This window comes from Hordeum vulgare, chromosome 6H (assembly GCF_904849725.1).
Source record: "Hordeum vulgare subsp. vulgare chromosome 6H, MorexV3_pseudomolecules_assembly, whole genome shotgun sequence".
Classification (NCBI taxonomy): domain Eukaryota; kingdom Viridiplantae; phylum Streptophyta; class Magnoliopsida; order Poales; family Poaceae; genus Hordeum; species Hordeum vulgare.
Genome location: NC_058523.1, coordinates 558,103,492 through 558,128,294, shown reverse-complemented (window position 1 = coordinate 558,128,294; position 24,803 = coordinate 558,103,492). Strand labels below are relative to the sequence as shown.

General features: G+C 44.0%; 2 protein-coding genes across 5 annotated transcripts; one reads left to right on the top strand and one right to left on the bottom strand.

Annotated features, from left to right (window-relative positions):
• Positions 1–6,945: 6,945 nt before the first annotated feature.
• On the bottom strand, positions 6,946–11,965 carry LOC123404524 (putative disease resistance protein RGA3). 3 transcript variants are annotated; one of them, XR_006611831.1, is made up of 5 exons: positions 11,591–11,965; positions 11,416–11,485; positions 8,626–11,259; positions 8,302–8,391; positions 6,946–8,207 (listed from the first exon to the last, which is right to left on the bottom strand). XR_006611831.1 is itself a non-coding variant. In XM_045098451.1 (3 exons), the coding sequence occupies exons 1-3, from the start codon at positions 11,892–11,894 to the stop codon at positions 8,691–8,693; spliced, it is 2,943 nt and encodes a 980-aa protein (XP_044954386.1). In that variant the 5' UTR covers positions 11,895–11,965; the 3' UTR covers positions 8,480–8,690. The 3 variants fall into 3 exon arrangements, 1 of the variants encoding a protein (XP_044954386.1); XR_006611832.1 differs by lacking the exon at positions 8,302–8,391; XM_045098451.1 differs by lacking the exons at positions 6,946–8,207; positions 8,302–8,391 and having other exon boundaries at positions 8,480–11,259.
• A 6,253-nt stretch (positions 11,966–18,218) lies between these two features.
• On the top strand, positions 18,219–23,979 carry LOC123404052 (putative disease resistance protein RGA1). Of its 2 annotated transcripts, XM_045097970.1 has the most exons (7): positions 18,219–18,645; positions 18,738–19,023; positions 19,120–20,176; positions 20,264–22,877; positions 23,056–23,125; positions 23,206–23,306; positions 23,383–23,979. In XM_045097970.1, the coding sequence occupies exons 1-4, from the start codon at positions 18,354–18,356 to the stop codon at positions 22,850–22,852; spliced, it is 4,224 nt and encodes a 1,407-aa protein (XP_044953905.1). In that variant the 5' UTR covers positions 18,219–18,353; the 3' UTR covers positions 22,853–22,877; positions 23,056–23,125; positions 23,206–23,306; positions 23,383–23,979. The 2 variants fall into 2 exon arrangements, with proteins under 2 accessions (XP_044953905.1, XP_044953904.1); XM_045097969.1 differs by having other exon boundaries at positions 19,120–22,877.
• The last annotated feature ends 824 nt before the right edge of the window (positions 23,980–24,803 follow it).

Below are 24,803 nucleotides of genomic sequence, written 5' to 3'. Positions count from 1 at the left end.
CAACAGCAGTGAGCGAGACTGAGAGAAGGCAGAGTGGGGTTTAGAGGAAGAGGAAGGTTGACTTGAGACACGTTCAGATTACTACTTTTTTTTTTTTTTTGAGGCAACGTTCAGATTAGTACATGGGCCATCATCTCAACGAGCCCACTCTGCCCCCATCAAATCTGCTTTCCACCACTGCAAAAAAACTCCTCCGCTTTTAATCTAAAAAAAATGGTTCCTCTGCTTTTGGAAATGATTTCGATTGAGCAGCGAAAAAGAAAAGTTGACCAAAATGTAGCTGATATTTGTGAACACAAAATATAGGAATAGGCACGGTAAATTAACCAGATTAATTACTCCATTACTCTTTAAGATATACTCCCTCCGTTCCTAAATACTCCCTCCTTTTCTAAATATAAGTCTTTTAAGCGATTTCACTAAGGGTCTACATACGAAGCAAAATGGTTGAATCTATACTCTAAAGTATGTCTATATACATCTGTATGTAGTCCATTAGTGAAATCTCTACAAAGACTTATATTTAGGAACGGAGGGAGTATAAGTCTTTTAAGAGCTTTCACTAAGAGGACTACATACGGACGTATATAGACATACTTTAGAGTATAGATTCATTCATTTTGCTCTGTAGGTAGTCCTCTAGTGAAATTCCTAAAAAGACTTATATTTAGGAACGGAGGGAGTAATTTAATACACTGATTTCACATCTATTCCGTTTCAAAAAAAGTAAGATCCCATCGATCGAAAGCCACATCTGAACCAATATCATGGTAATTAATCATAAGCTCGTACTTTGTAACTAATAACCAAAGCTTACTGACAAAGTAGATTAGTACTACTATATGGTAGAGTAAAGACTAAAGAATAACCAAAGCTCATCGAATGACACACTAATTAGGATTCACACACTCAGACAACACACACACACACACACACACACAGTTCGATCACGTTCTATACAGAATGCCGAAGCCACCAAGCGCAGCCACGAAAACCAAAGGGAGGATGGACACCCAAAGCACCGTCTTCCCAACGGCATGCCGCCCGTCCAGCTCGCCGGACACCCAAACACCGACCAGCGCCTCCATGATCCCGAAGACCACCACGGCGATGAGCACGGCAAAGTAGAGGTAGAGAAGCCCCCTGCCATGGTGGAGGAAGATACCTCCGGGCGCCTTGAACAGGAGGAGGCAGAGCGCTGCCGCGGCCTTGAGTACGCCGCAGGAGATGAGCGCCCGCGGGAGGTTCTTCCGATCGGTGCAAGCGCCGGAGATCAGGCCCACAATGTCGCTGAGGATGGCCATGGTGGAGAGGTGGTTTTGCTTGAACCGTGCTTCTTTGGTCTTGCAGAATGGAAGAGCCAGGTTGAGGGCATGGGTATTTATAGAGAAGGGCATGGACAGTGACAACCCAGGGAACCCGATGGAGCAGAACCCGAATGGCCGGCCATTGGCAGCGATGTGGAGAAAAGACAAAGCTAGGATGAAAAGTGTGTCCGTGTGGTCAGCAAGTCCTGCTTCCATGCTGGAAGCTGCCGCAGAATTTCGTTGGTAGCTGAAGAACCCGAACCGAACGAACCCGAACCGAACAAACCCGATCGGTGCAGTCGCCGTCGCCGTCGCCCTCTGCCGTGCTGGGACACTAAGCTTACTTAGTCCTTGAGTCCCCAACTTCTCTGTTACCGGCCAGCCAGTCTTTTTAAGCAAAGGGTAGGTCACATCTCAAATATTAGAATTCCAAAATGCAACAAGGGTCTCTACTCTGTTCTCTAAAATGTACTGATATCACATTTGACCCGGCCTATTTATCACTTTGGTAAACAGGATTTGGATTTTTCCCATTCTACAGTCTAATTTGTCCACACCCCTGCTTACCATCCCACAAATAACTTTACTCAAGAAATGAGATGTTCGGGTCGGGTTCGGGTTGGATTCATGGATTAGGTCAATGCGTCACATCTATGTCTTAATCGAAACGGCAAAGTGATGTGGGGTTTCCTTTCGGGTTCGGTTTGTGTTTGCAACTTTCCTGTTCGGGTTGGACTGTATAAAGCGCCAATATATGAAGTTTTTTTATTCTAAGCAGCTATTATCCAAGCTCAATACTATCTCAAACACCAGCCAATGGATTTGCTTGTCAGCATTTTGGACTTGATAATGCACAAACAACAGTAGCCGTCAAATGCACATCCAGTTTGCTAAAAAAAACTAGGCAATCGAGTGTTCATCACTACTTGTTTATTGTACAAGACAAAAAAAGGGGTCCAGTTTAAATGAAATAACACTATGATGATATCACTATTTAAAGGGCATTTCTGAGTCTGATGAGGAGTGAAAACTAATTGCAGCGCTAAGTATGCTTAGCATTCTACAAATAATCAGTTTGTCCAGCCAATAGGCCTGCGTGGTGTCCTTCGGGTTCGGTTCGGATTCAAGTGGCGGGGCATCACAGATATATAAAAGGTGCATTGACGAAAAGGACAAGCTGTGTCCCCATGCCATGTGTGACAAAGCTCAGTCCATGATACTTGATTACCTCAGGAATTTAGGAGTGAACCCGATCGGGTTCCATTCGGGTTCGAAACTCTGTGATGGCTTGTGAATGGTTTTCGTGTTTTGCCCCTTATTATTCTTGAATCAAGATGATGTTTGTGATGTCTGAATCAGCTTTGCGCTATTTCTTGTGAACGGTTTTCACGTTTTGCTCTTATTGCCTGATATACTTATATCCTTCGATTGTGTAAGGAAGATGTGTGTGGATTATGCGAATTTGCTATGCCAGTAAATCCTTAAGTATTTTGCAAAACCAGTCTGAGTAGTGCTTTCACCATTGAATCGTTACTCGTTGGTTGGTTGCCTCTTATTCTCAGTTATTTGCTCTGTTTTCAAACAGCTTAATGAAAATTGAACCTACATGAGTTCAGAGAACTGATTGTATTCTTGACTCATGTATGTCCAGCTGTTTGAATCATTTTTGAATCTCAGTTAATCATAATTTATTCTATTCTGTAGAATCTGAATAAATTAACAAGATTTTCTCTAGTCCTTGAATCTATTGTGTAATTATTGATCTTCTCACTGATTGTCTGATATTCAGAGAAATGGACTTTGTCTAGCTATACTTAGAATAATGGACCAAAAGAGATGAGAGAAGTCCATTTCTCTTTTGATCAAATGAGATCAAATGATGGATGTCACACGACACAACTGCATTGATTATTCTTGCACCAACTTTGCCAAAATAACACACGTGACATTCATATGCAGGATGTACCCTGTTCGGATGGCACAGCCGACTCAGCTACCTATCTAGTTCATCTTCCTCAGAACGACGAAGCCGCCAAACGCCGCCACGCAGATCAAAGGAAGGATCGACACGCAGAGGACCGCCTTCCCAGCGGCATGGCGATCATCCAGTCTCCCGGAAACCCAGCCTCCCACGGACGCCTCCACGAGCCCGAAGACGGCAATGGTGACGAGGATGCCGTAGTAGATGTAGTAGGCGCCCTTCCCGTGGTGGAGGAACACGCCTCCCGGTCCCTGGAAGAAGACGAGGCACAGAGCCGCCGCGGCCTTCAAGATCCCACCGGAGATGAGCGCCTTGGGCAGGTTCTTCCTGTCGGAGCACGCGGCAGCAATGGAGGCCAGAATGGTGAAGATGATGTCCATGGCTGGCCTTTCTGTACAGATGCGCGTGGCAAGGCAGCACAGCAGAGAGTGGTTCAGGCTGGGGCTTTGAGAGCTTTAGAAGAGAATGGCGCAAGAAGGCTTGCTTTTGCAGGCAGGTTGAGGAGCTATTTATACACATGCACACATGGCCGGTTTGAATGGACGTCTCGCAGTGCTGTGAAGGCAGAGAGAGGGGGGGGGGGGGGGGGGGCAACCCGATCCGATCCGAAGTTCCAAACCGAACCGAAAACCCGAAAGTTGACAGCCATGTGAAGGCAAAGGCAAGGAGGAAGGCGTGTCTAGCCAACCATTCCCATCGATGCAATCCCACAACTCCTACCTGACAGCGACCTCGGGCACACGCATGCATATGCGAATGGAGCCATCTCTTGCTCAAGACTTTTTTCCCTGCCAGCCCGATCGCAGAACCCGATCCGAACGGCGATTGCAGAACCCGAACTTTGGCAGCTATGTTAATGGTGGCCCACTGTTAGGAATAAGCCGCGGCTGGGCTCGGCGCGAGCGTGTGCGTGCACGCTGGACGCGTCGGGTGCGAGCCGGGGACAGCACCCGAGTGTGTGTGTGCGTCGGGTGCAGGCGTGCGTGTGTGTGTTAGTTGGTAGCCGCGATAGGGGCGGAGGGGTGACCGCGTCCAGAGCGGGAGTCTCGGCCGTGCGGGCGCGTGCGTGCGCGCCGGGCGCGCGAACTGGGAGCGTGGCGCGTGGGATCGTGGGAGGCTCGCGGCGTGTCTGTGCATAAGAGCTCCCCTTCCCTCCCGTGTATGGTGGCGGTGAGTGGAGTCCGTGCTCCGTTGAGAATATAGAAAAGCCGTCCGGACGGCGGAGGTGTTTGTGCGCCACCAAAGTCTCTGCGTTCATTCTCCTCCCCTCCGGTCTTGTCTCCGGCGATCACCGTCGACGAGGGGTTCCATTTTTCTGTCACTTGGTATCAAAGCCTCGGTTCGAGAACTCGCCGGCGGCGATGGCGATGGTGCCGCACGGTGGAGGCGGGGGTGGGTCGGTGTCGTTGTCGATGCCGATGCTCACGACGGATAACTACACAGTGTGGGCCATCCGGGCGCAGGCGGTCCTTGACGTCCACACTGTGTGGGAGGCGGTGGCGTCGGGCGATGCGGCGGTGGAGGCGCGGAAGGACAAGGCGGCGCGGGCACGGCTCCTCGGGGCGCTGCCGGAGGATGTACTGCTGCAGGTGGCGACGAAGCTCGCCGCCAGGGAGGTATGGGACTCCCTGAAGGTGAGGTTCGTCAGCTCCGATCGGGTGCGCGCGGCGAGGCTGGCGACGCTGCGGGGACACTTCGATCGCGTGAAGATGGCGGACGGCGAAGCTCTGGAGGTGTACGCCGGAAGGCTTGCTGGGATGGCGGCGCGCTACGCGAGTCTCGGGGAGACACTGGACGACGAGGCGCTGGCGAAAAAGCTACTGGACACCGTGCCGGATCGCCTCTTCCCCGTCGTCACCGGCATCGAACAGTTCTGCGACACGGCGACCATGGCGTTCGACGAGGCGGTCGGACGGCTGCGTGCGTTCGAGGAGCGAGTCCAGCGTCGGGGACAGGACGGCGGCGAGCGTGGCGGTGAACATCTCATGCTCACCATGGAGCAGTGGCGTGCACGGGACCAAGGGCGACGCGGTGCTCGCGACGACGACGACGACCAGCGGAGCGAGGCGTCGGGCGGCGGAAGAGGACGGCGTGGACGCTGCTACAACTGCGGGCAGAGGGGACACTTCAAGCGCGACTGCACCAGGCCAAGGAAGGAGGCAGCGGTGGCGGATCAAGCACTGCTGGCGAACGCCGTTGACGACCTCGACGGCCCTGCACTCCTCTGAGCCTCGGCTTAGGGGATGAATGTTAGGAATAAGCCGCGGCTGGGCTCGGCGCGAGCGTGTGCGTGCACGCTGGACGCGTCGGGTGCGAGCCGGGGACAGCACCCGAGTGTGTGTGTGCGTCGGGTGCAGGCGTGCGTGTGTGTGTTAGTTGGTAGCCGCGATAGGGGCGGAGGGGTGACCGCGTCCAGAGCGGGAGTCTCGGCCGTGCGGGCGCGTGCGTGCTGGGAGCGTGGCGCGTGGGATCGTGGGAGGCTCACGGCGTGTCTGTGCGCACGTATAAGAGCTCCCCTTCCCTCCTGTGTATGGTGGCGGTGAGTGGAGTCCGTGCTCCGTTCAGAATACAGAAAAGCCGTTCGGGCGGCAGAGGTGTTTGTGCGCCACCAAAGTCTCTGTGTTCATTCTCCTCCCCTCCGGTCTTGTCTCCGGCGATCACCGTCGACGAGGGGTTCCATTTTTCTATCACCCACGTAGTCGTAGTCACCCAATCCCAAGGGAGGAGGAAGCTGAAGTGCCGCCCATCTTCGGCCGAACCCAAACCTTCCATTTTAGTTTTTGGCTTCAATATATGAGTTTGAGAAATGAACAAAAGTCTGAAACATCACATAGTTGACTGTAGAAATACTCGATGGTTTCAGGCTTTTGGTTTACTCCCCTTTTCAAATGAAGGACGTGTCTAATTATCAGTCAACTGATTTTCATTTGAGTCTAGGTCGACTTTTTTTTACCAATTATGTGTTGACAGGTATGTGCTCTTTGTTTTCAATCCGTTTTGTGGAAAATTTTCATTGGCATCTGAAGCAACCCGAACCGAATGAACCCGATTGGTGTAGTCGCCGTCGCTGTCGCCATCGATGTTGCCCTCTGCTGTGCTAACAACCTAATACTAGTATACTACTTCAAGTGGTGGAGCATCACAGATGGAGGAAAGGTGCATTGACGAAAAGGACAAGATGTGGCCCATGCCATGTGTGACAAAGCCACCAACCAGGTCAAGACATGCGTCCATGATACTTAATTAATTACCTCGGGAATATAGGAGCGAACCCGATCGGTTTACCCTCGGGTTCTAAGTTCTGTGATGGTTTGTGAACGGTTTTCGTGTTTTCTCTTGGTATTTTTGAATCATGATGATGTTTGTGATGCCAGTATCATTCTTTGTGCTATTTCTTGTGAATGGTTTTCGTGTTGTGCTCTTATTGCCTGAAATACTTCTATCATTCCATTGTGCAAGGAAGATGTGTGTGGATTATGGAATTAGCAAAACCAGTCTCAGTAGTGCTTCGCCATTCAATCACTACTTGTTTGGTTGGTTGGTTGCCTTTGATTATCAGTTTTTTGTTCTGTTTTCAAACAGCTCAATGAAAATTGAAAATACATGAGTCCAACCCGAATTGAACCCGAGCGATGCAATCGCCTTACACCGACAAACTAAATCTGTCGTCATCCGCACACACGCAGACAACTGACTTTATCTATCTACTATGTCGATCCGAACTGAACCCGAACAGTGTAGCATTGTGGAGCCAAAGGCAAAGGATAGAGACACTTCTGGTCAATGATGTTTCCCCTGCTTAATGACACAGCAACCCAAACCAAACCCAATTGGAGCTATAAAAAATAATTAAACATACTTACTGATGGCCGCTATTTTTGCTGAAGCATCTTTCCTCCCAAATCCATCCCAGCACCCAAACTGGTACAACTTGTACGTCGGCACTCCTTGCTAATCCTACCCGGTCCGAACGTCTGTCCTTCCCATGTGACTCTATGATCTGGACCACCACAAAGCTCTGCTATGTGCTTCCCTTCTCCTACTGAAGACAGTTGTATTTCTGCACCATGTAAAGAAAAGATTAAATGTGCAATTATTTTTGGAATGTATCTTTACAGCAGCAATTTAGTTGCAAGAACAAGTAGCCATATAAATGCAAGAAAAAAGTTACAGCGTATGTACAGGAGCTCCACAATACATACCACTGAGGTGAAGACGCTCTTTTGTTCTTTTGATGCCATCGACATACAACAGCAACAGACTTTGCTGATACAGTTAACAGTCTTTTTTTTATATAAACGATGAATACTTGTTGCACTTCATCATCGTGCTCTTTTCATTGTTTTATGCTTAGATGATGGCTTCTGAAAATGAATTATTTTGTGTTTTTACAAAATAAAGTAGTTCATGTTCTAGGATATTTTAAAATGAAAATAACTTGAGCTAGGAAGACAATGGCTTGGTGAGGTAGTCGGCAGCCATAGGTTTAACTTTGGTCAGAAGATTTCAACTTCAGAAGACCGATCAAGTCTCAGACGGATCAAACTTTGAACTCCTCAGAACGTGACATTGCCATTGTTCACACCCAGGTCAGATCACAAAAGAAAACTATAACAATCAGAGACGGAACAACAAACGTCATCTTGAACATATGACAGGATGGAGATAAGAGTTCTGTGTACCGGTGAGTCCATCCTGATTTATTTTCTTTTCCTTTTCAAACCATTGTCCATCCTGTTTTTTTTCTTTTTTCAACCACTGTCCATCCTGATTTCTGAAGAAGCAAAACGTGAACTCCATCTATCCGAGCCTATGGATCTGGTATGCCTAACATTTGTGCATGGCGTAGCAAGGGGATTTTCTGACAGGCTTCTTTGTGTCGACGTGTGAACGGTCTGCAGAACGAGGTGCTCCATCTTCTGCATGCGGTGATGGGAATGGAAAATAATCATCTTCCTTAGCTTGGAACATCATATAAATAAAATAAGCAACAATGAAAGCACGCAGGTTTACCATTCACTGCTTTGGCTGATATGGCAGCGAAACAGCAGCCTTTTACAACATGGCAGTGACAGCATTACATTTAAATACTGGGTTTGCTTTCTGAAATCGCAACAGGTTGAGACTAAAATTAAGATTACGAGACACCATAATCACCAACTTGACAACATGAAGATGGGATCCTGAAGCATAATCAGACAAACGAAAGCCAAGTGTATTATATCATAACAGAAGGAATGTACATTTAGCTTCCTTTTTCTTTTCTTGAAACAGAGATGGCCTGAGCATTCCATACAATTCCTTATAATTGTAACCTGATACATAGAATGAGAATACCTTAGAAAGCAACACGCCGGTAATACGTTGCAGGTAGTAACATGTGCCTAGCAAGCCACCCAGTTTCAGTTCACATAGTCATCATCAATTTTGACCTTTAGCTTGCTTGTTGCTAGCAATCTGCATTGTTCTGACAACTCAACGCTGCAATCCTCGATTACCAGTTCCTCTAGTGAAGGTGGGACTTCCTCCTTCGGAATCCTTAATATGCTGCTACAGCTTTTGATCGTCAATTTCTTGAGGGCAGGAAGGCTATGCAGTCCTGCAGGAAGATGCATAAGATACCCACAACCCTCAAACAGTAGCTCTTGCAGGGACTTGTGGAGCAGAAGCACGCGCTCTTGATCATCTGTTAGTCTCCTGGCCTCGCAGTTCAAAAATTGAATTATTAGGCTCTGGAGACAGGTGAGCCCCTTGCAGATTGATGTGGTAAGGAGGGACAAGTCACTAATTATAAATAGATCCAGTTGAGATCCTAGGTGATAGCCCTCCCCTGATATACCACGAAATATTGAATTTTTGCATACATTCAAATGCCTGAGTTTCACGAGGTGAAGGCCCTCTATTGCGATGATCCCTCGGCAGTCTTCAATTCTCAAATCTTCCAGAGATGTGCAGGAATGCAGCTGTAGCCGAGTTTCCGAGTTGTGAGCTTTCTCAAACAGATCAAACACCTTAAGTGCTTCGCACTTCCGGATCTCCAGTACCCTTAAACTAGAGACCAGACCCGCCACGGAAGTGCAGGAACATCTCTCCAATTCGGGCATGTTAACTAAGACCAGTTCCTCCAATGACGGAACCAATACTTCTCTTACTCCCCGCATGTTGGTTAACTTCAACGTTGTAAGGAATGGAAGCTTTTCCAGCGATAGAATTGCTTGCTTTTCTCCGCAATTCCCTATACGGACCTTCTGCAAGGCAGGTAAAGTAGCATTCTCCTGAAGAGCAGAATCATCGTGCAAGTGAAGTTGAAGTGAGCCCCCCTGCTCAACATGGCCATCGAGTTTCAGATATCGAAGATGTATAAGATTCACAAAACTATACCGGAATGAATGGAAATCAGCAGATGTTGCAGAAATTTGCAATACACGCAAATTATATGCATTTTGGAATACTTCTTCGGAGAAGGAAGATTCATACTGCCCAATCAACACCAATGTCCTCAGTTTTGCCACTGATGTAAATATGCTCTGTATTTTTTCTTCAAACTTCTCACTACCAGGTATGTTCCCAGTCTGACCATCCCTTAGTATTGACAAATGATGTATGGTTGGCAACACTTCATTGTACTGAAGACCATCCATAGCTGCACACTCAGTTTTTGAAACTACCCTAGACAAATCATGCATAAGACCACACATAGCATAGTAGGTTTGAGTACGGCCTGAAGGGAGTTCTTTTCTTTCAACTTTCTCAAAGAAACCCAGGTTCACCAAGTCACACAGATAGTACCGTGCTCCTTCCAGTATCATACTTGAATGGTTACACATCACAAATCCCTGTGAGATCCACATACGTACCAGCTCCTCGGCAAGAAATAGATACCCGTAGGGGAATACTGAGCAATATGAGAAGCATTGCTGTAAATTGTAGGGCAGCTGATCAAAGCAAAGCTTCAAAGCAGACATTATGCCACCACTGAGTTGCAGAGATTTCCAGTCTTCGTCCTTCAGAATATTATTCCAATGATCAATGGTAAGATGCTCTCTTAACAATGTCCCTGCAGTTTCTGCAGCTAATGGGTTTCCCTGTAACCTTTTTGCTATCTGCCGTCCAAGCTCACCCAGACTAACTTGCTCTTCATAGTTCTCATCACCAAATGCACACGCTTTGAACATTAGCCAGAAATCAGCATTTTTCAAACCATCTAAGTTAATCGGTCCAGTTGTACCTCTCTTTTTGGCAACAGATGGTATTCTAGTTGTCACGAGTACCACGCTGCCCTTTGCATTGTTAGGCTTAAACGGTGCTAATAGATTATTCCATTGGCAATCACTTATGTCATCCCAAATATCATCCAAAATAAGTAGAACCCTCTTTGATTTAACACGATCCATCAAGACTTCCGGAAGCTTGGGAAACCTGCATTTGCCTTCATGTGCTCCCAGGGGGACAAAGTCTAACATCTCTCTTGTGACTCTCGTTTCATCAAAGCTGCTAGAGACCCAGATCCATATCCAGAGGTCAAATTGACTTTTCAAATCTTGATGATTGTATACAAGTTGAGCCAGAGTTGTCTTCCCAACTCCTGCAATGCCTACAATTGGCAGAACAGTTAGTCCAGCATCTGATTTGCACTCTTTTATCAACTCTATGATGTAACTCTGCTCTTCAGCTCTCCCATACACTTTCCGTTGAAGAAGACCTGATGTGCCCCGGCGTGGGTCTGAGGTGGTTGTACTCTGGCAGTGGTTTGGACCTGCGCGAGACCTTGGCCCAAGCATCTTGAGAACACGTCGCACGTTTCCTCGGATATCTCGCAACTGACCAGTTATGTCTTGTATCCTTTCCGAAATTCGGTCCTTGTTCCAAGGGCCTGCGTTGGCTGCGGTGACATCTGTTGAATCCTCGCCCCTTCTCCTTTTTCTTCTGGATGAACTATCAGCAGTTGCATTTTGAGTGGAGTCACCGGTGCTGCGACAAAAGTGCGTAGTGGATTGGCTATTAGAAATTTAGAATCGCTTTGGACTGTTTAGACAGATGAATAAAAACAGAGTCTTATAAATGTGCAAGGTCTTAAAAACAGAGTCACATTGGCTATTTAGAGTCTTGTATAAAGCATTTAGTTACCTTGAAGAACTTGGCGGCTGGTTGCTTGGTCCATCAATTTGGTTGGGATGATGGTGCCAATGCCATGGGCCTGCACCAGAAGAAATCATGGACACGAAATTAGCATGATGATGCTCGACAATTTTTTGTTTTGTTTTGGAAGTGGGGTAGTAATTAACACAAACAGATGGCGTGCCTCCGTGGAGCTTGTGCTGAAGCCTGTAGCAGTCGAGCTCGTCGACCACGTCGTCGGCGGCGTAGAGCAGCTCCTTGAGGGCTGCGAGGGATCTGGCCAGCGACCTGTTTCTCATCTCAGACCTGGCGTTCACGGCGCAGACGACCCCGTCGACTTGCTCGACCTCGTCCCTCAGCCCCTCCACCTCGCTGCCGAGCCCTGCCTGGCGAATCCACCCGTCCAGCTTGCCGAGGGTGGGAAGGATGGTGTGCAGCAGCCATCGAATCGCCGCCTGCAGGGATGTGGTGTCTTGTACCGCATCCATTCCGATTCCGTCGGCAGATTCCGGTAGCAGCGGACGGCCAGGGGAGAAGCCGGGGGCGGAAGGGCTAACAGTACTACCTTCGGCTTATAAGGCCCAGATCTATAATTTAACCAGCATAAAAATGAGTTGTATACTCTAAATATTATTAAAAAAACTCTTTAAATCAAACGGGCACCGCTTTGCGTCGGCGCACCGGCGCGAACGCTTCCGCCGGTCGGACAGCAGCCGTTCGATCCGACTTCAATAGCCATTAGATCTGGCATCTCGTCTCCCTTGTGTGTCGGTGCACCGCCCCGCGCGCCTCCGATCTCTTGTCACACCCCATCTTCTCCCCTCGTCGTCGTCGCTCGTCCCAGCACCCTCATGCCCTCTCCCTCCCCCCTCCGTCGCTCGCTGCTCGTCGCCGTCGACGCTCGTGCGTGCACAGGCTAAAGGATTTTCTTTTGCAAATTCGCCACAGGCTAAAGACATCCCCATCTGGTTGAACCAAACCACTTCGCTTTTCTAGACCTGACTACCTCGCACTCTCTTCCTCAAACCCATGTTCCAAAACCCCCCTCGTCGCCCGCCATAGTCATTGTCGTCGCTCCTGGCTTGTCCTTAGACACAAACTCAAGTTCACACACGATTTTTTCTTAATAATAATAAAGAGATGTGTCAATTGGTGTCACTAGAATCCCTGATCATATCGACTATCTTGCACTCACATGGGCTGGAGTGGCTTGACCCAAGAAAAGAATCTTCTTTCAATGGAATATTTTATACAATGTTTTTAGATTATGATTTCATTTTCCTTATCTATTTTAAAAACCAAAATATTAATATAAAATTCAAGCTTTTTTAGTATAAAATGTTCTTATGTTAGGAGATTATGGTAGATTCCGGTAGGAGCGGACGGCCAGGGGAGAAGCCGGGGGTGGAGAGCTAACAGTACTACCTTCGGTTTATAAGGACCTGTTTGTTTGAGAAGTCCCAGAATTTTTTTTAATCCCAACTAAAAAGTTCCTAACCCCTATCCGTTTGTTTTCAGGGATTAAACAGAAACTAGAGGTTATTAAATGACATGCAAAAGGATCATGATACCCCTAGTAATGTACAACAAGTTATTAAATGATATGTTAAAAGTAGGGGCACTGTTGGAAAAATGTCAAAAAAGTCTCAAAAAACTCTACCATAGGGACTTCTTACTTTAGTCCCAAATACCCCCTTTTAGTCCCTAAAAGTCCCCCCGTTTGTTTCACATGGGACTAAAAGTGACTTTTTTAGTACCTACACCAAAAAGTCCCTGAAAACAAACACCCCCTAATTTGACCACCATAAAATGAGCCGTATAGTCTACAAATTATACGAGTAGAAAAACTCTTTAAATCAATCGGTGTTGATCATGGAGAGACTCCCAGCATTGACCATCATCTCCGCTGATTTTTTTGTGACGGTTTGATGTTTCTAACGGTATATGTTTTGTGATATACTTTCTTCATTCCTAAATTTAAGTTTTTTAAGAGGTTCCATTAAAGAGGCTACACATGGATGTATATAGACATATTTTAGAGTATAGATTCACTCGTTTTACTCTCTATATGACTCTCTAGTAAAATCTTTATAAAGACTTATATTTAAAAACGAAGGGAGTATAACTTTATTACGTTGATCTATTTGTTAACCTAGATATACGTGTAAAATTTATAAATTGAAAAGAAGGTAGTGGTATCAAGGGGTTTAGAACTTTAGATACACCAGACCTGTGAGTGGTCGAGCAAGTGAGGGGTTCTGAGGAAGGAAAAGGTTTCATTGAATATTTTGTTTTTTCACCTCTACTACACATGAAGAAAAATTCATCTGAGATTATTGAATTTGTTCTGAAACTCACTTTGGTCACTCTAGTTTAAAATACCCAAAATACAATCAGCAAACTTGCTAAAGGGCTTCATATACTATTCCGGATATGTTTTGTGTACGTATTGGCTGGGCTTAGGTGCCACTGGTCAAGTGGTACGATGTGGCACTTGACTGGACATGTGATCAAAACAGCGTAAATATGCACAGACTAAAGGTTTATTTTCTTTTACAAATTTACCACAGTCTAAAGACACCCACATCTGGTTGAACCAAACCAGTTTGCTTGCCTGGACCTGAGTACCTCGCACTCTCCTCCTCAAACCCTAGTTCCCAAAACCACCTCGCCGCCCGCCATAGTCATTGTCGTCGTTGGCTGCCCAGACATTGTCGTCGCATGCCAGCCATTAACGCCGAGTGGTCAATGCTGCAAGTGCTACCACTCTTGGCTTGTCCTTAGACACAAACTCAAGTTCAAGGACACATTTTTCTTAATAATAATAAAGAGATGTGTCAATTGAGGTCACTGGAATCCCTGATCGTATCAACCATTTTGCACTCACATGGGCTGGACTGGTTTGACCCAAGAAAAAGCTTTTCATTCCATGGAATATTTTATACAATATTTTTTAATTATGATTTTATTTTACTTATCTATTTTTGAAATCAAAATATTAATATAAAATTCATGGTTTTAAATAAAATGTTCATTTATGCCGCAGCTCGCTACCCTTGCTCGTGAGGTCCTAGCTTGGCCTCGTCGTTCTCACTGCTCACATCGTCTCCGCCTCCGACCTCATACAAAGCAGAAATCAACTAACGACAAGAAAAAAAACCACGCGCCTAACGTTAAGAAAACGTGGAAAAAAGGATTAGCCCAACTTTTCTTGTTCAATGCTCAATTGAAATAATTTCCTAAAGTAAAGGAACACTTTGTGTTTAATGTTATTGAGATTAAAAGCAGAGAAGCATGGTGGGACCTCCTATGCGCCGCTCGTTGCGGTCAACTGCCGAGCAGGGGAACTCCTACCTGCCGCTCATTACGGCAGGCAGCCCTGCGCCGCACAGGGGGCGCCCTGACTGGGCCAGCCCAGTTTTGTTTCTTTTTTTCTGTTACTTTTTTCTTTCTGAGTTTATTTTATTTTTCGGTTCGTTTTTTCTTTCCGTTTTCCTTTTCTTTTTTAATGTGAAGAATTTTATTTTACAATTTGAATAAAAAATTTAAAATGTTTGAACAAATTTCGAAGGATGGACAATTTTTTAAAGCACGAACATTATTTGAATCTCGAGACCAAAATTTAGAAAAGGATTTTTTTTAAAACCCCCGAACAAATTTCAAAGTGCGACCATTTTTGTAACCGAGTACAATTTTAAAAATCGTGAACAAATTTGGGACCACGGACAATTTTTTAAAGCATGAGCATTTTTTGAATCTTGAGAACAAACATTTTAAAAGGAGAATAATATAAAAAAACCAAACAAATTTGAAAGCATGAACATTTTTTGAATCTTGAGAACAAACATTTTTAGGATTTGAAGAATAATATTTGAAAATCTCGAAGATTTATTGAAACTAGAAAAGAGGTTTTGAATTTTTAACAAATATTGAAATATGAACTAATGTCAAATTCACGAACAAAATTATAAAAACATCACCATTTTTTGAATCTGCAAAAATATTTTGAAACCATGAACAGTTTTCAAATTGTGAACAAAATTTGAAACACGAATTAATTTCGAAACATGAATAAATTTCAAATTGTGAACAAAACTATAACATTCTGAACATTGTTTCAAATTCCGGAAGATTTTTTTGAAAAATCTGACACATTTTGATAATAATTCTAGAACAGTTTTTTAAAATTCTGAAACATGTTTTCAAATTCCTGAACATTTTTTCAAAATTCTGGAACATTTTTAAAATTTTGAAACATTTTTTCAAATCCAGGACCATTTTTCAAATTGCAGTACACTTTTTAAAATTCAGGTACATTTTTCAAATTGCGGTACACTTTTTCAAATTGCAGTACACTTTTTAAAATTCAGGTACATTTTTCAAATTGCGGTACACTTTTTCAAATTCAGGTACATTTTGAGTACATGATGGCCATGAAAACTTTAACAGGCCGGCCCAGACCCATCGTTCGCTAGCACCTTCTGTGCGAAGCCTCTACAATCTGCCGCAGAATGCGGCAGATAGGATTGTCCGAGCATGGTACTAGGATAGGCGATTTAATGGGCCAGAGTGGGCTCGTTTGAGTAGATGATGGCCCATGTAAGAAGCTAGATCTAGTGTAAAAAGAAAGGTCATGATCAGAATTGCTTGAGACGACCTTGTTACTTTTGTTTGTTTTTCACCTAGGGAATTTTGCCCAGTTCTGGCAATTTTCTTGCCCACGTCTCTTCATATTTTCTGCCTGATCAGTGTAAAGAGTTGCAGAGAAGGTTGTGTTCTTCACGATTTGTTGCCCACAATCTTTTTCAACCTCTTGATTTCCCTACACCTTTTTTCCTACCGTGTGTTTTATTGTGGGAAGAGGAGCTTCCCAGTGCTAGGACATGGCATGCAGCGGCGGGTGGAGGAAGAAAGAGAGTTGCCGAGAGGGGGATGGGTGGGAGATCACGTGAGGGGTGGGGAGTTTTTTTTTTTACTAGCAAAATGGCCCGTGCGTTGCCACGGAAAAAAAATATAATCTTCAATGATGGTGACCACATTATGTTCATATATCATCGCTTGATTTTGAAATTTTATGCACAAATGCAAGAAAATGTTTCTTCTTTTAAATTTATTGACAAGTTGAAGCAATCTTTACATTTTCAAAACATATATATCATGGTTGTCAAAAATCTTGATAACTCAATGATTTATTCTGAATTTTAATAAAAATTTTAGAAAACATACAATAATAATTCGATCCATCCAACAGTTAATTCTTCAAAATTCACACAGTTATACTGTCACAAAGATTTAGAAGCATTAATGTTTAACTACATACATTAGATCTTTCGTGAATAATTTTATAAATACGGGAACAATTTTAAAATTGAGAACATTTTTTACAATTTACAAACATTTACTACAAATCGTGAATATTTTTTATTTTTCGAACGGGTTTAAATATTTTCTTTTGAATTGGCGACCAATTCAAGAAAAGGCCAACATAATTCTTTATGTTGGAGGATTTTATTTTAAATTCACAAACATTTTTTGAAACACATGAAGTTTTTCTAAATAAACAAATATTTTTATAAATCAGTAATATATTTATTAAATTCATGGACATTGTTATAAATTAGTAATATATTTATTAAATTCATGGACATTATGTTTTCGTCAGTATTTTATTTCAAAATTCCTATTTTTTAATATGCAAAAGTTTATGTAATTCTAAATTATTTAAATTAGAAATAAACAAAAATGGAATGGAAAATTTTAAATAAAAAAGAAACTATCAAAACAGGCATTAGCTATTTTTGAAATTTTAGGACATTTCTTAAATGCATTAACATATTTTCAATTAGAAAGCATTTTGTTAAATGCCTTTAATAATTTTTAATACATGGAATTGTATTTGAAATCATGGACTTTTCTTATTGTATAAATATGTTTCTAAAATTGCAACATTTTTATTGTATATGCGAGCATTTTATACAAAACTCCGGCCAGTTTTTGAAGTCATAGACATTTTATTTTTTAAATATGTTGATTTATAATTATCAGTTTATTGAAAATTTAAAGATTATTTGAAGTTCTAAATTATTTAAAATAAAAAAAATAAAACGAAACTGAAAATAAATAAATAAACGGAACTAAAAGCAGACGCCTGTGCGTGGGCCGGTCCATACGGTGTGCTGGATATTCTCCCAACGTGCAGAGCGTAATATAGGAGGTTTTTACATGGGCCGGCCCAGTCCAAGATTTTTTGTTTTGTGAAACGTTTTCTATTATTTACCGGTGGCATGGTGGGTAATTTATGCAAACTTTAAGGGTAATTTCTATGACGGACGACCAGAAACGCTATTTGCTTTATTATTAGGGAGAGATTTTGGCGGGAGATGTCGGCACACGAGGGGGATGGCAACTGCCTTTTTGGCACATGCGGGACTGGGGAAAACTTTCCTAAATAGTCAGCCGCGAGATCCTTCCTCATAGCGCGCGGGCGTTAGGTAGCAGCGTCCTTTGCTACCACGCATCATCAACGTCATTTTTTGCTACGACCACGTTGATATTTTTTGCTATAACTATATTTTTACGGCATTCGTGGTCGAAATTTGCTATATCACTGCTTATTTTTGCTTTCGTTGGTGATTTTTACTGTATGCATAGATTTAAACCAGATTCGATCAAGTGAATCGGGCACAACAAAGGTGAACGGGAAGCATCCAGTGGTGATGCCTTTTAACTTTTGGACGGCACGACAAAGAAAGGTGAACGGGCAGGGAAAAGCAGCGGCCAGGACAAATGCGAGTACTGTTCTGAACCTTTCCTCTTCCTCTCAAGACACTGAACCCCTCTCTCTGCCTTTTCCCACTCTCACTCACTCACTCGCTCACTCACTGCTGGTGCATCTGCCCATCTCCTGATAGTTTCTTCCGCGGTTCCGCCGGGATCCAGATCTGACGATGGAGGCGGTGGAAGACGACACAACCCTGGAGGCCGCGATTGGTTGGCTTGCCGACACCATCCTTGCAAATCTCCCAAGGATCCACCAAGCAGCTGGCCTCGGCAACGACATCGGGAAGCTCAAGTGTGAGGTGGAGGCGGTGGAGATGGTGGTTTCTGCTGTGCAGGGTAGGTCGGCCGGGAACAAGCCGCTGGCCCGATCTCTCGCGGCCGTCAAGGAGCTGCTCTACGATGCCGACGATGTGATCGACGAGCTCGACGGCTACAGGCTGCAGCAGGAGTTCCAACCTGGTAATTTTAGTAGTATCTGCTGAATTGCTTGCTAATTTTGGTATCTCTTTTTTATTTACGCTATGCTGAATATCTGGCCCACTTTTTCTTAGAGACACTGCTCCAAACGGATGGACATGGCACGCTGCAAACTCATGAGAATTCCAGAGTAAATGCTGATCATGTGCAGAGTAGCAGTAATAGCAGGTTACGGTCCAAAGAATGGGTTCACTTTGACATCATAGAGTCTGAACAAAACGGAGGGCCTTCCAGAGCAAGATGCAACTACTGTGAAAAAGAGATTATGTGCACAACCAAAATGGGGACATCAGTTTTGAGCAATCACCTCAAGAGCAAAGCTTGTAGCCGCAAACGTGAAGAAACTGAACCTTCTTCAAGGTACCTAAATTATTTAGTGTCTTGCACCAAAACATCTGGTTAAGAGCGTATTATTAAGGTTCTCGCTGCCAATCCATTATTTGTTTCTTATTGCAGCACCGCCGATGCTACTACAACTCCTGCCCCTGTTGTAACTGGCAGCAGAAAAAGGATGAGAACCGGTCAGGAGTCATCACACATCACCGCAGCTAACCCAAATGGCCGGTGGAACAAGGACGCATTTTCGGAAAGGATACAAGAAATCACTAGTCAGCTGCAAGGGAAACACGGGGTTATCACAAGGCTTCTCAAGATACTTCCGTCCGACTCTGTTGGTGCAAATTCAAGTAACTGTCGGACTACAATCTCAGATCCACGCCGAAGAACATCAGGTCTTTTTCAAGGAAAAGTCTATGGGAGAGCTCAAGAGAGGGGATCCATCAAGACTTTGATAGAAGAACACACATCAACTGCCGGTGTAACTGTTCTGCCTATTGTAGGCATTGGAGGAGTTGGAAAGACGGCTCTCGCTCAGCTTGTATACAATGATCCAGCTGTGGAAAGTCATTTTGTTCACAAGATATGGATCTGGGTGTCTAAAGACTTTGATGAAATGAGACTAACAAGAGAGATGTTAGATTGCGTCTCTCAAGAAACTTATGATGGCCTATGCAGTTTTACCAAGCTTCAGGAGGTTTTGAAGGGTCATATTAAATCAAAGAGGGTTCTACTTATTTTAGATGATATCTGGGAAGTCATGGATGACTGCCGGTGGAACAAATTGTTGGCTCCTTTCAAGTGTGATGATGGTGCAAATGGCAATATGATAATTCTTACAACCAGAAAACCGTCTGTTGCCAAAAAAAGAGGTACAATTGAACCAATTAACTTAGATGGTTTGACAAGTGGTCATTTCTGGCTATTGTTTAAATCATGTGCATTTGGTGATGAGAAGTATGAAGCACAAGCAAGTCTAACTGACTTAGGACAAGAAATATCACAAAGGTTAAAAGGAAACCCATTAGCAGCGCAAACCGCTGGGGCACTATTAAGAGATAATCCTACTGTTGATCATTGGAGTAACATTCTGAAGACCGAGGATTGGAAATCTCTACAACACACTGGTGGTATCATGTCTGCTTTGAAGCTTTCCTATGATGAGCTGCCCTATCATGTACAGCGATGCTACTCATATTGTTCTATATTTCCCTACGGTTATATTTTTTTGGCTGAGGAGCTGGTTCGCCTTTGGATTTCACAGGGATTTGTGAAGCATGATCATTCAAATAAGAGTTTGGAGGAGATAGGGCGGTGCTATCTGACTGACTTGCTGAACCTAGGCTTGTTTGAGCAGGTTGAAAGAAAAACATCCTATTTTGTTAGTCAGACTTTCTATGTTATGTCTGGCCTGATGCACGATTTTGCAACGCTAGTCTCAAGAACTGAGTGTGCAACTTTGGATGGTTTTCAATGCACTGATGTTTTTCCAACTGTACATCATTTGTCTATAGTGACCAGTTCTGTATATCAAAGGGATAATCAGACTAAGAACATACCTCGTAATGAGAAAATTGAGTTTTTCTTGCAAAATATATGCATATCAATAAGAAAGTTGAGGACATTAGTCTTAATTGGGGAATATGACTCCTTTTTTTTCAAAGCATTCAAAGATGTGTTTGAAAAAGCACATAATCTGCGTCTGCTACAAATGTCTGCAACACCTGCTGACTTTAATTCCTTCTTGGGTAGCTTGGTAAATCCTACATGTCTTCGGTATCTAAGACTTCATGAGGCTAAGCAAAGGGGTTTACAAAGCTTGGCATATAGTACACATGTTCATACTGAGCAAAAGGCTTTGCCTCATGTTTTGAGCAAGTTTTTCCATCTTCAAGTAATAGATGTTGCTTTTTTGATGCCATTGCATATGCTTCATGTAGAGGATTGCGGAGAATGGAGAATACTTCCATCTTTGGAAATGCTTCGGTTTCTTAAAAGGTTGAAGTTGAGCGACATGCTGGGAGTAAGAGAAGTATTGGTTCCACCATTGGAGGAGCTGGTTTTAGATGGAATGCCAGATTTACAGAGATGTTTCTGCACTTCTGTGGGGGATATGAAGTCTAGTATAAGGGTGCTCGAGATCCAGAGATGCCCTATACTTGAGGTGTTCGATCTGTTTCAGAAAGGTCATAACTATGAAATTGAGCATACGGCATGGTTTCCCGGTCTGAAGAAACTCACCATGCATGATTGCCCTCATTTGCAAGTACAGATCGCCCTTCCGCCTTCGGCCACATTTTCTGAGATATTTATCATGGGAGTTTCAAAAAATATGACAATGCAAGGATCTTCCATGGAAACATTCAAAATTGACGGAAATCTACTTCCGTATGACCTTTTTGGTGAGAGGATAGCACTTGATGACCAAAATTTGGCATTCCATAATCTTAAGGATATCAAATACTTGAAGATATCAATGTGCACAAAACTAACATCTATTTCATTCAAAGGATTAAGTCAGCTCAGCAGCTTAAAGAGTTTGGAAATATGGAGCTGCGGAGAACTTTTCACTTCAGATGATGTGCCAGAACACACCCATCAAGACATGATAACTGCAAATGATGCTGCTCTCCCGGCTCTTGAAAGTCTCAGTATTCGTTCTTGTGGAATAACGGGGAAGTGGCTATCTCTGATATTGCAACATTCGCCAACCCTGAAGGAACTAGAGTTATATTACTGCCCACAGCTGAAAGGAAAGATACAGTCAAACCTTCTCCCGGCTTCCGAGGCTTTGTCATCAGGATATCTAGATGATGCATTACGAAGCTCAATTCGAGCATTATCAGGATATGTAGCTGATGCACGGCCAATCTCAGTTGTAGATGGAGTCGTGCACATTCCATTGAATCTCAGAAAGATAAAAATTTGTGGATGCCCTCATCTAATATTTGACGGGACTAAGGAAGGCTTTGCTGGATTTACCTCCCTTGTGGAGGAGGTTGAGGAAGACGGTCAAGAGAATGGGAGATGTCTCCTCCCGCAATCACTTGAACAACTTGTTTGGCGTCATTATTCCCGAAAATCTCTGCGACCCTGCTTTATGGGTAATCTCACGTGCCTCAAAAAGTTAGAAGTAGGCATAGGAAGTTTGGAATATCTACAGCTGGATTCATGTACGGCCTTGGAAGAATTGAATATTCAGTGCTGTGAATGCCTCTTCCTATTGGAGGGCATGGAATCGCTTGGAACCCTCAGGTCTTTGGTATTAAGTAATAACTCAATGTTACAATCTCTAGACCTGAATTCATGCACGGCGCTGGAACGTTTGGAAATTTATTACTGTGGTTCGCTCTTCACAGTAGAGGGCTTGCGATCCCTCGTGAACCTCAAGCATTTGGAAATAGTCGATTCCCCAACTGAGGGGATTTCAAGCCATAGCCAAGAGTTATTCCCTGCGCTGGAAAATCTCAAGACTGATGACGTGTCTCATCTTAAGACGTCATTCTGCAAGGGCCTCACCTGCCTCCGAAGCCTAACACTTTTTTATTTGGATGCAACGAGGCAAACGGATGATCAAGAGAGAGCGCTTCTGCTCCTCAGGTCCCTGCAAAAGCTCTGCTTTGAAGGTTGTGAGGATCTCGTGGATCTCCCCGCGGGGCTGGGGGGCCTCCTTTCCCTCAAGACGTTGATGATCAAGATTTGTGATCGCATCTCAGGTCTTCCGAAGAAGGGCCTCCCACCTTCCCTGGAAAAGCTGGATATCTGGTGCTGCAGCGACGAGTTATCAGAAGGATGCAGATCACTTGCAACAAGCAAGCTAGAGGTCAAAATTGATGGGGACTATGTTGACTGATTACCAAGTAGTATATCTTTCTAAGGTATACTTCTACCATACATGCCCATTTTTTTTTTTTTTGGACTAAACACCAAAATCGTACAATTATATGCTACTGAAGGGATTACCCAGGCCATCCCTGTCCTGGATCACCTATTACATTAGTTGTATATTTGATTGGGAGGGAAAATGCTTAACTTATTTTTTTGTGATGTGAACAGGTTCGGTTTCACTTCAGAACCTTGTCCTCAGGCGGTCATCATAACGTTGAAGATAGACGAACGCTGGGAGGTCAGTTGATAACCAGAACCTCATACCCATATGGCCATCTTGATTTTGATGTCTCGATAATCAATACCTCTCTGCTCCAGTTGCTGGGATTTCAGAAAACAAACTGGGGATTTATGCCGTCATGTCGGAGAAGCCTACCTACTATTGTGCTGCCATATCAGAAATCTGAAATCTTCAACAGGTAGACCTGCTTTTTTTCCGTCTCTGTTTATTATTCACCACATGTTCTGAACTAAAAACAAGATGGTTATTTTCAGTTCCTTGACTGCACTCAGGAGACAGATCCAGACATGCTGGGATAGGAATTTGATAATCAGACCAGACCAATATGCTTGATCGAACTCGTATCACACTTAGTCAGAAATTTGGGATGGCCTTGCCAGAAGACGTACTTTCTGAACCTGACTCCTCCGACCTGAAGAGTTCCTGGTCATCTCTGTTTCATGTTCAGGGTTCAGGCAAGCCAAGCAAACCCGGCTGCATGCTCACTGGTAATACAAACAACCCCATTTTGAAGGCGCAATGGATGAGCTATGTCGACACACTGCTTGCTTGACCATTTTATGAACCTTCTATGCAACAAAGGAGGATCCAGGGGCAAGTATTGACGGTGGTTGTCGTCCCGAGTTTATTTTCAGCAGCATGGTCTGCGGCAAAAGCACGTTTCTTGACAGCCTTATTTTTTTCTCTGAGATGCTGTTCATGAACCTCATCAACTTGTTAGATGTTGGTGTGCTACCATTTCAGAAGAATGCCTCCTTGTAACTTATAAACGTTGCTGGATTACCATTTTTATGTTATAAGTAACTAGCAAAAGAGCCCGTGCGTTGCACCGGGAGCATATACAAATAAAACATCGGACCCTAATACTCCTAGTGTGTCGGCATATCGGGTATGAGGAGTCTAGAAATCACAAGCTCCTCCTCGTCCTAGGAAACAGTGAGTTCCTCCGCGTCCGTTGGAACATCCCCGGTGTACGCATCTGAAATTCAATCCCACGAGACAGGGGATAATTTTCCGTTTATCCTTTAAATGCACCTTCCCGCTGTAGTTATTTAGGCTTCTTGTTGATATTTCAGAAAACATGTGATCCTATATATACTGGTCGAAATCTGTATAAAAGAGCGAGGTGGGATTGTGTAACTTGAAAAAAAGAGGTGCATCCTTGCTGCTAATAAAGAGAGAAAAGGTTCCTAAAAGAAGAGGGAGAAAAAAAGTGTTAGACTGGAGGTTCGAACCTAGTTCTTCTTGGTATGATGTCTTCAGCCGTAAGTGGCACCTGTAATTGATAGTTTAGCTGACAAGGCATGTTTTTTCGAGAGTTTTGCGAAGTTGCCCTGGCAGCACTTGTCTCATGATGCCTTTGATTTGATACATTTAAAGATGCTGTTAATTTAACACTACAAAGTTCAGTATGTTAATACTATTGAAACAGCGCCTACCTGAATGTGTGTTCCCTGCTTACTGGCATACATCAGAACTGACCTTTCAAAGAAACACAACACAGAACTGCAAGTTGGTCGGGCCAGTTTGCAGACAGACAAATGTACGATTTCGTCTCTCTGGGCAGAACTCCGAGGAGCTTCTCGTCGATGCGTCCTTCATCTCTCATGTGACACGTTAGCCCGAAAAAATCCTGCACTAAGACGCTAAAGCTCATCAGATCTTATTCTTCCCC

Bases quoted from the DNA above. Each gene is read 5' to 3' on its own strand.
- LOC123404524 (XM_045098451.1), bottom strand. From the start codon at position 11,894: ATGGATGCGGTACAAGACACCACATCCCTGCAGGCGGCGATTCGATGG. The intron at 11,486-11,590 runs GCACGCCATCTG...CTTCTGGTGCAG, and splicing joins TCAGCACAAGCTCCACGGAG to GCCCATGGCATTGGCACCAT. The intron at 11,260-11,415 runs GTAACTAAATGC...CTTTTGTCGCAG, and splicing joins CAGCCGCCAAGTTCTTCAAG to CACCGGTGACTCCACTCAAA.
- LOC123404052 (XM_045097969.1), top strand. From the start codon at position 18,354: ATGGAGGCGGTGGAAGACGACACAACCCTGGAGGCCGCGATTGGTTGG. The intron at 18,646-18,737 runs GTAATTTTAGTA...ACTTTTTCTTAG, and splicing joins GCAGCAGGAGTTCCAACCTG to AGACACTGCTCCAAACGGAT. The intron at 19,024-19,119 runs GTACCTAAATTA...TTCTTATTGCAG, and splicing joins GAAACTGAACCTTCTTCAAG to CACCGCCGATGCTACTACAA.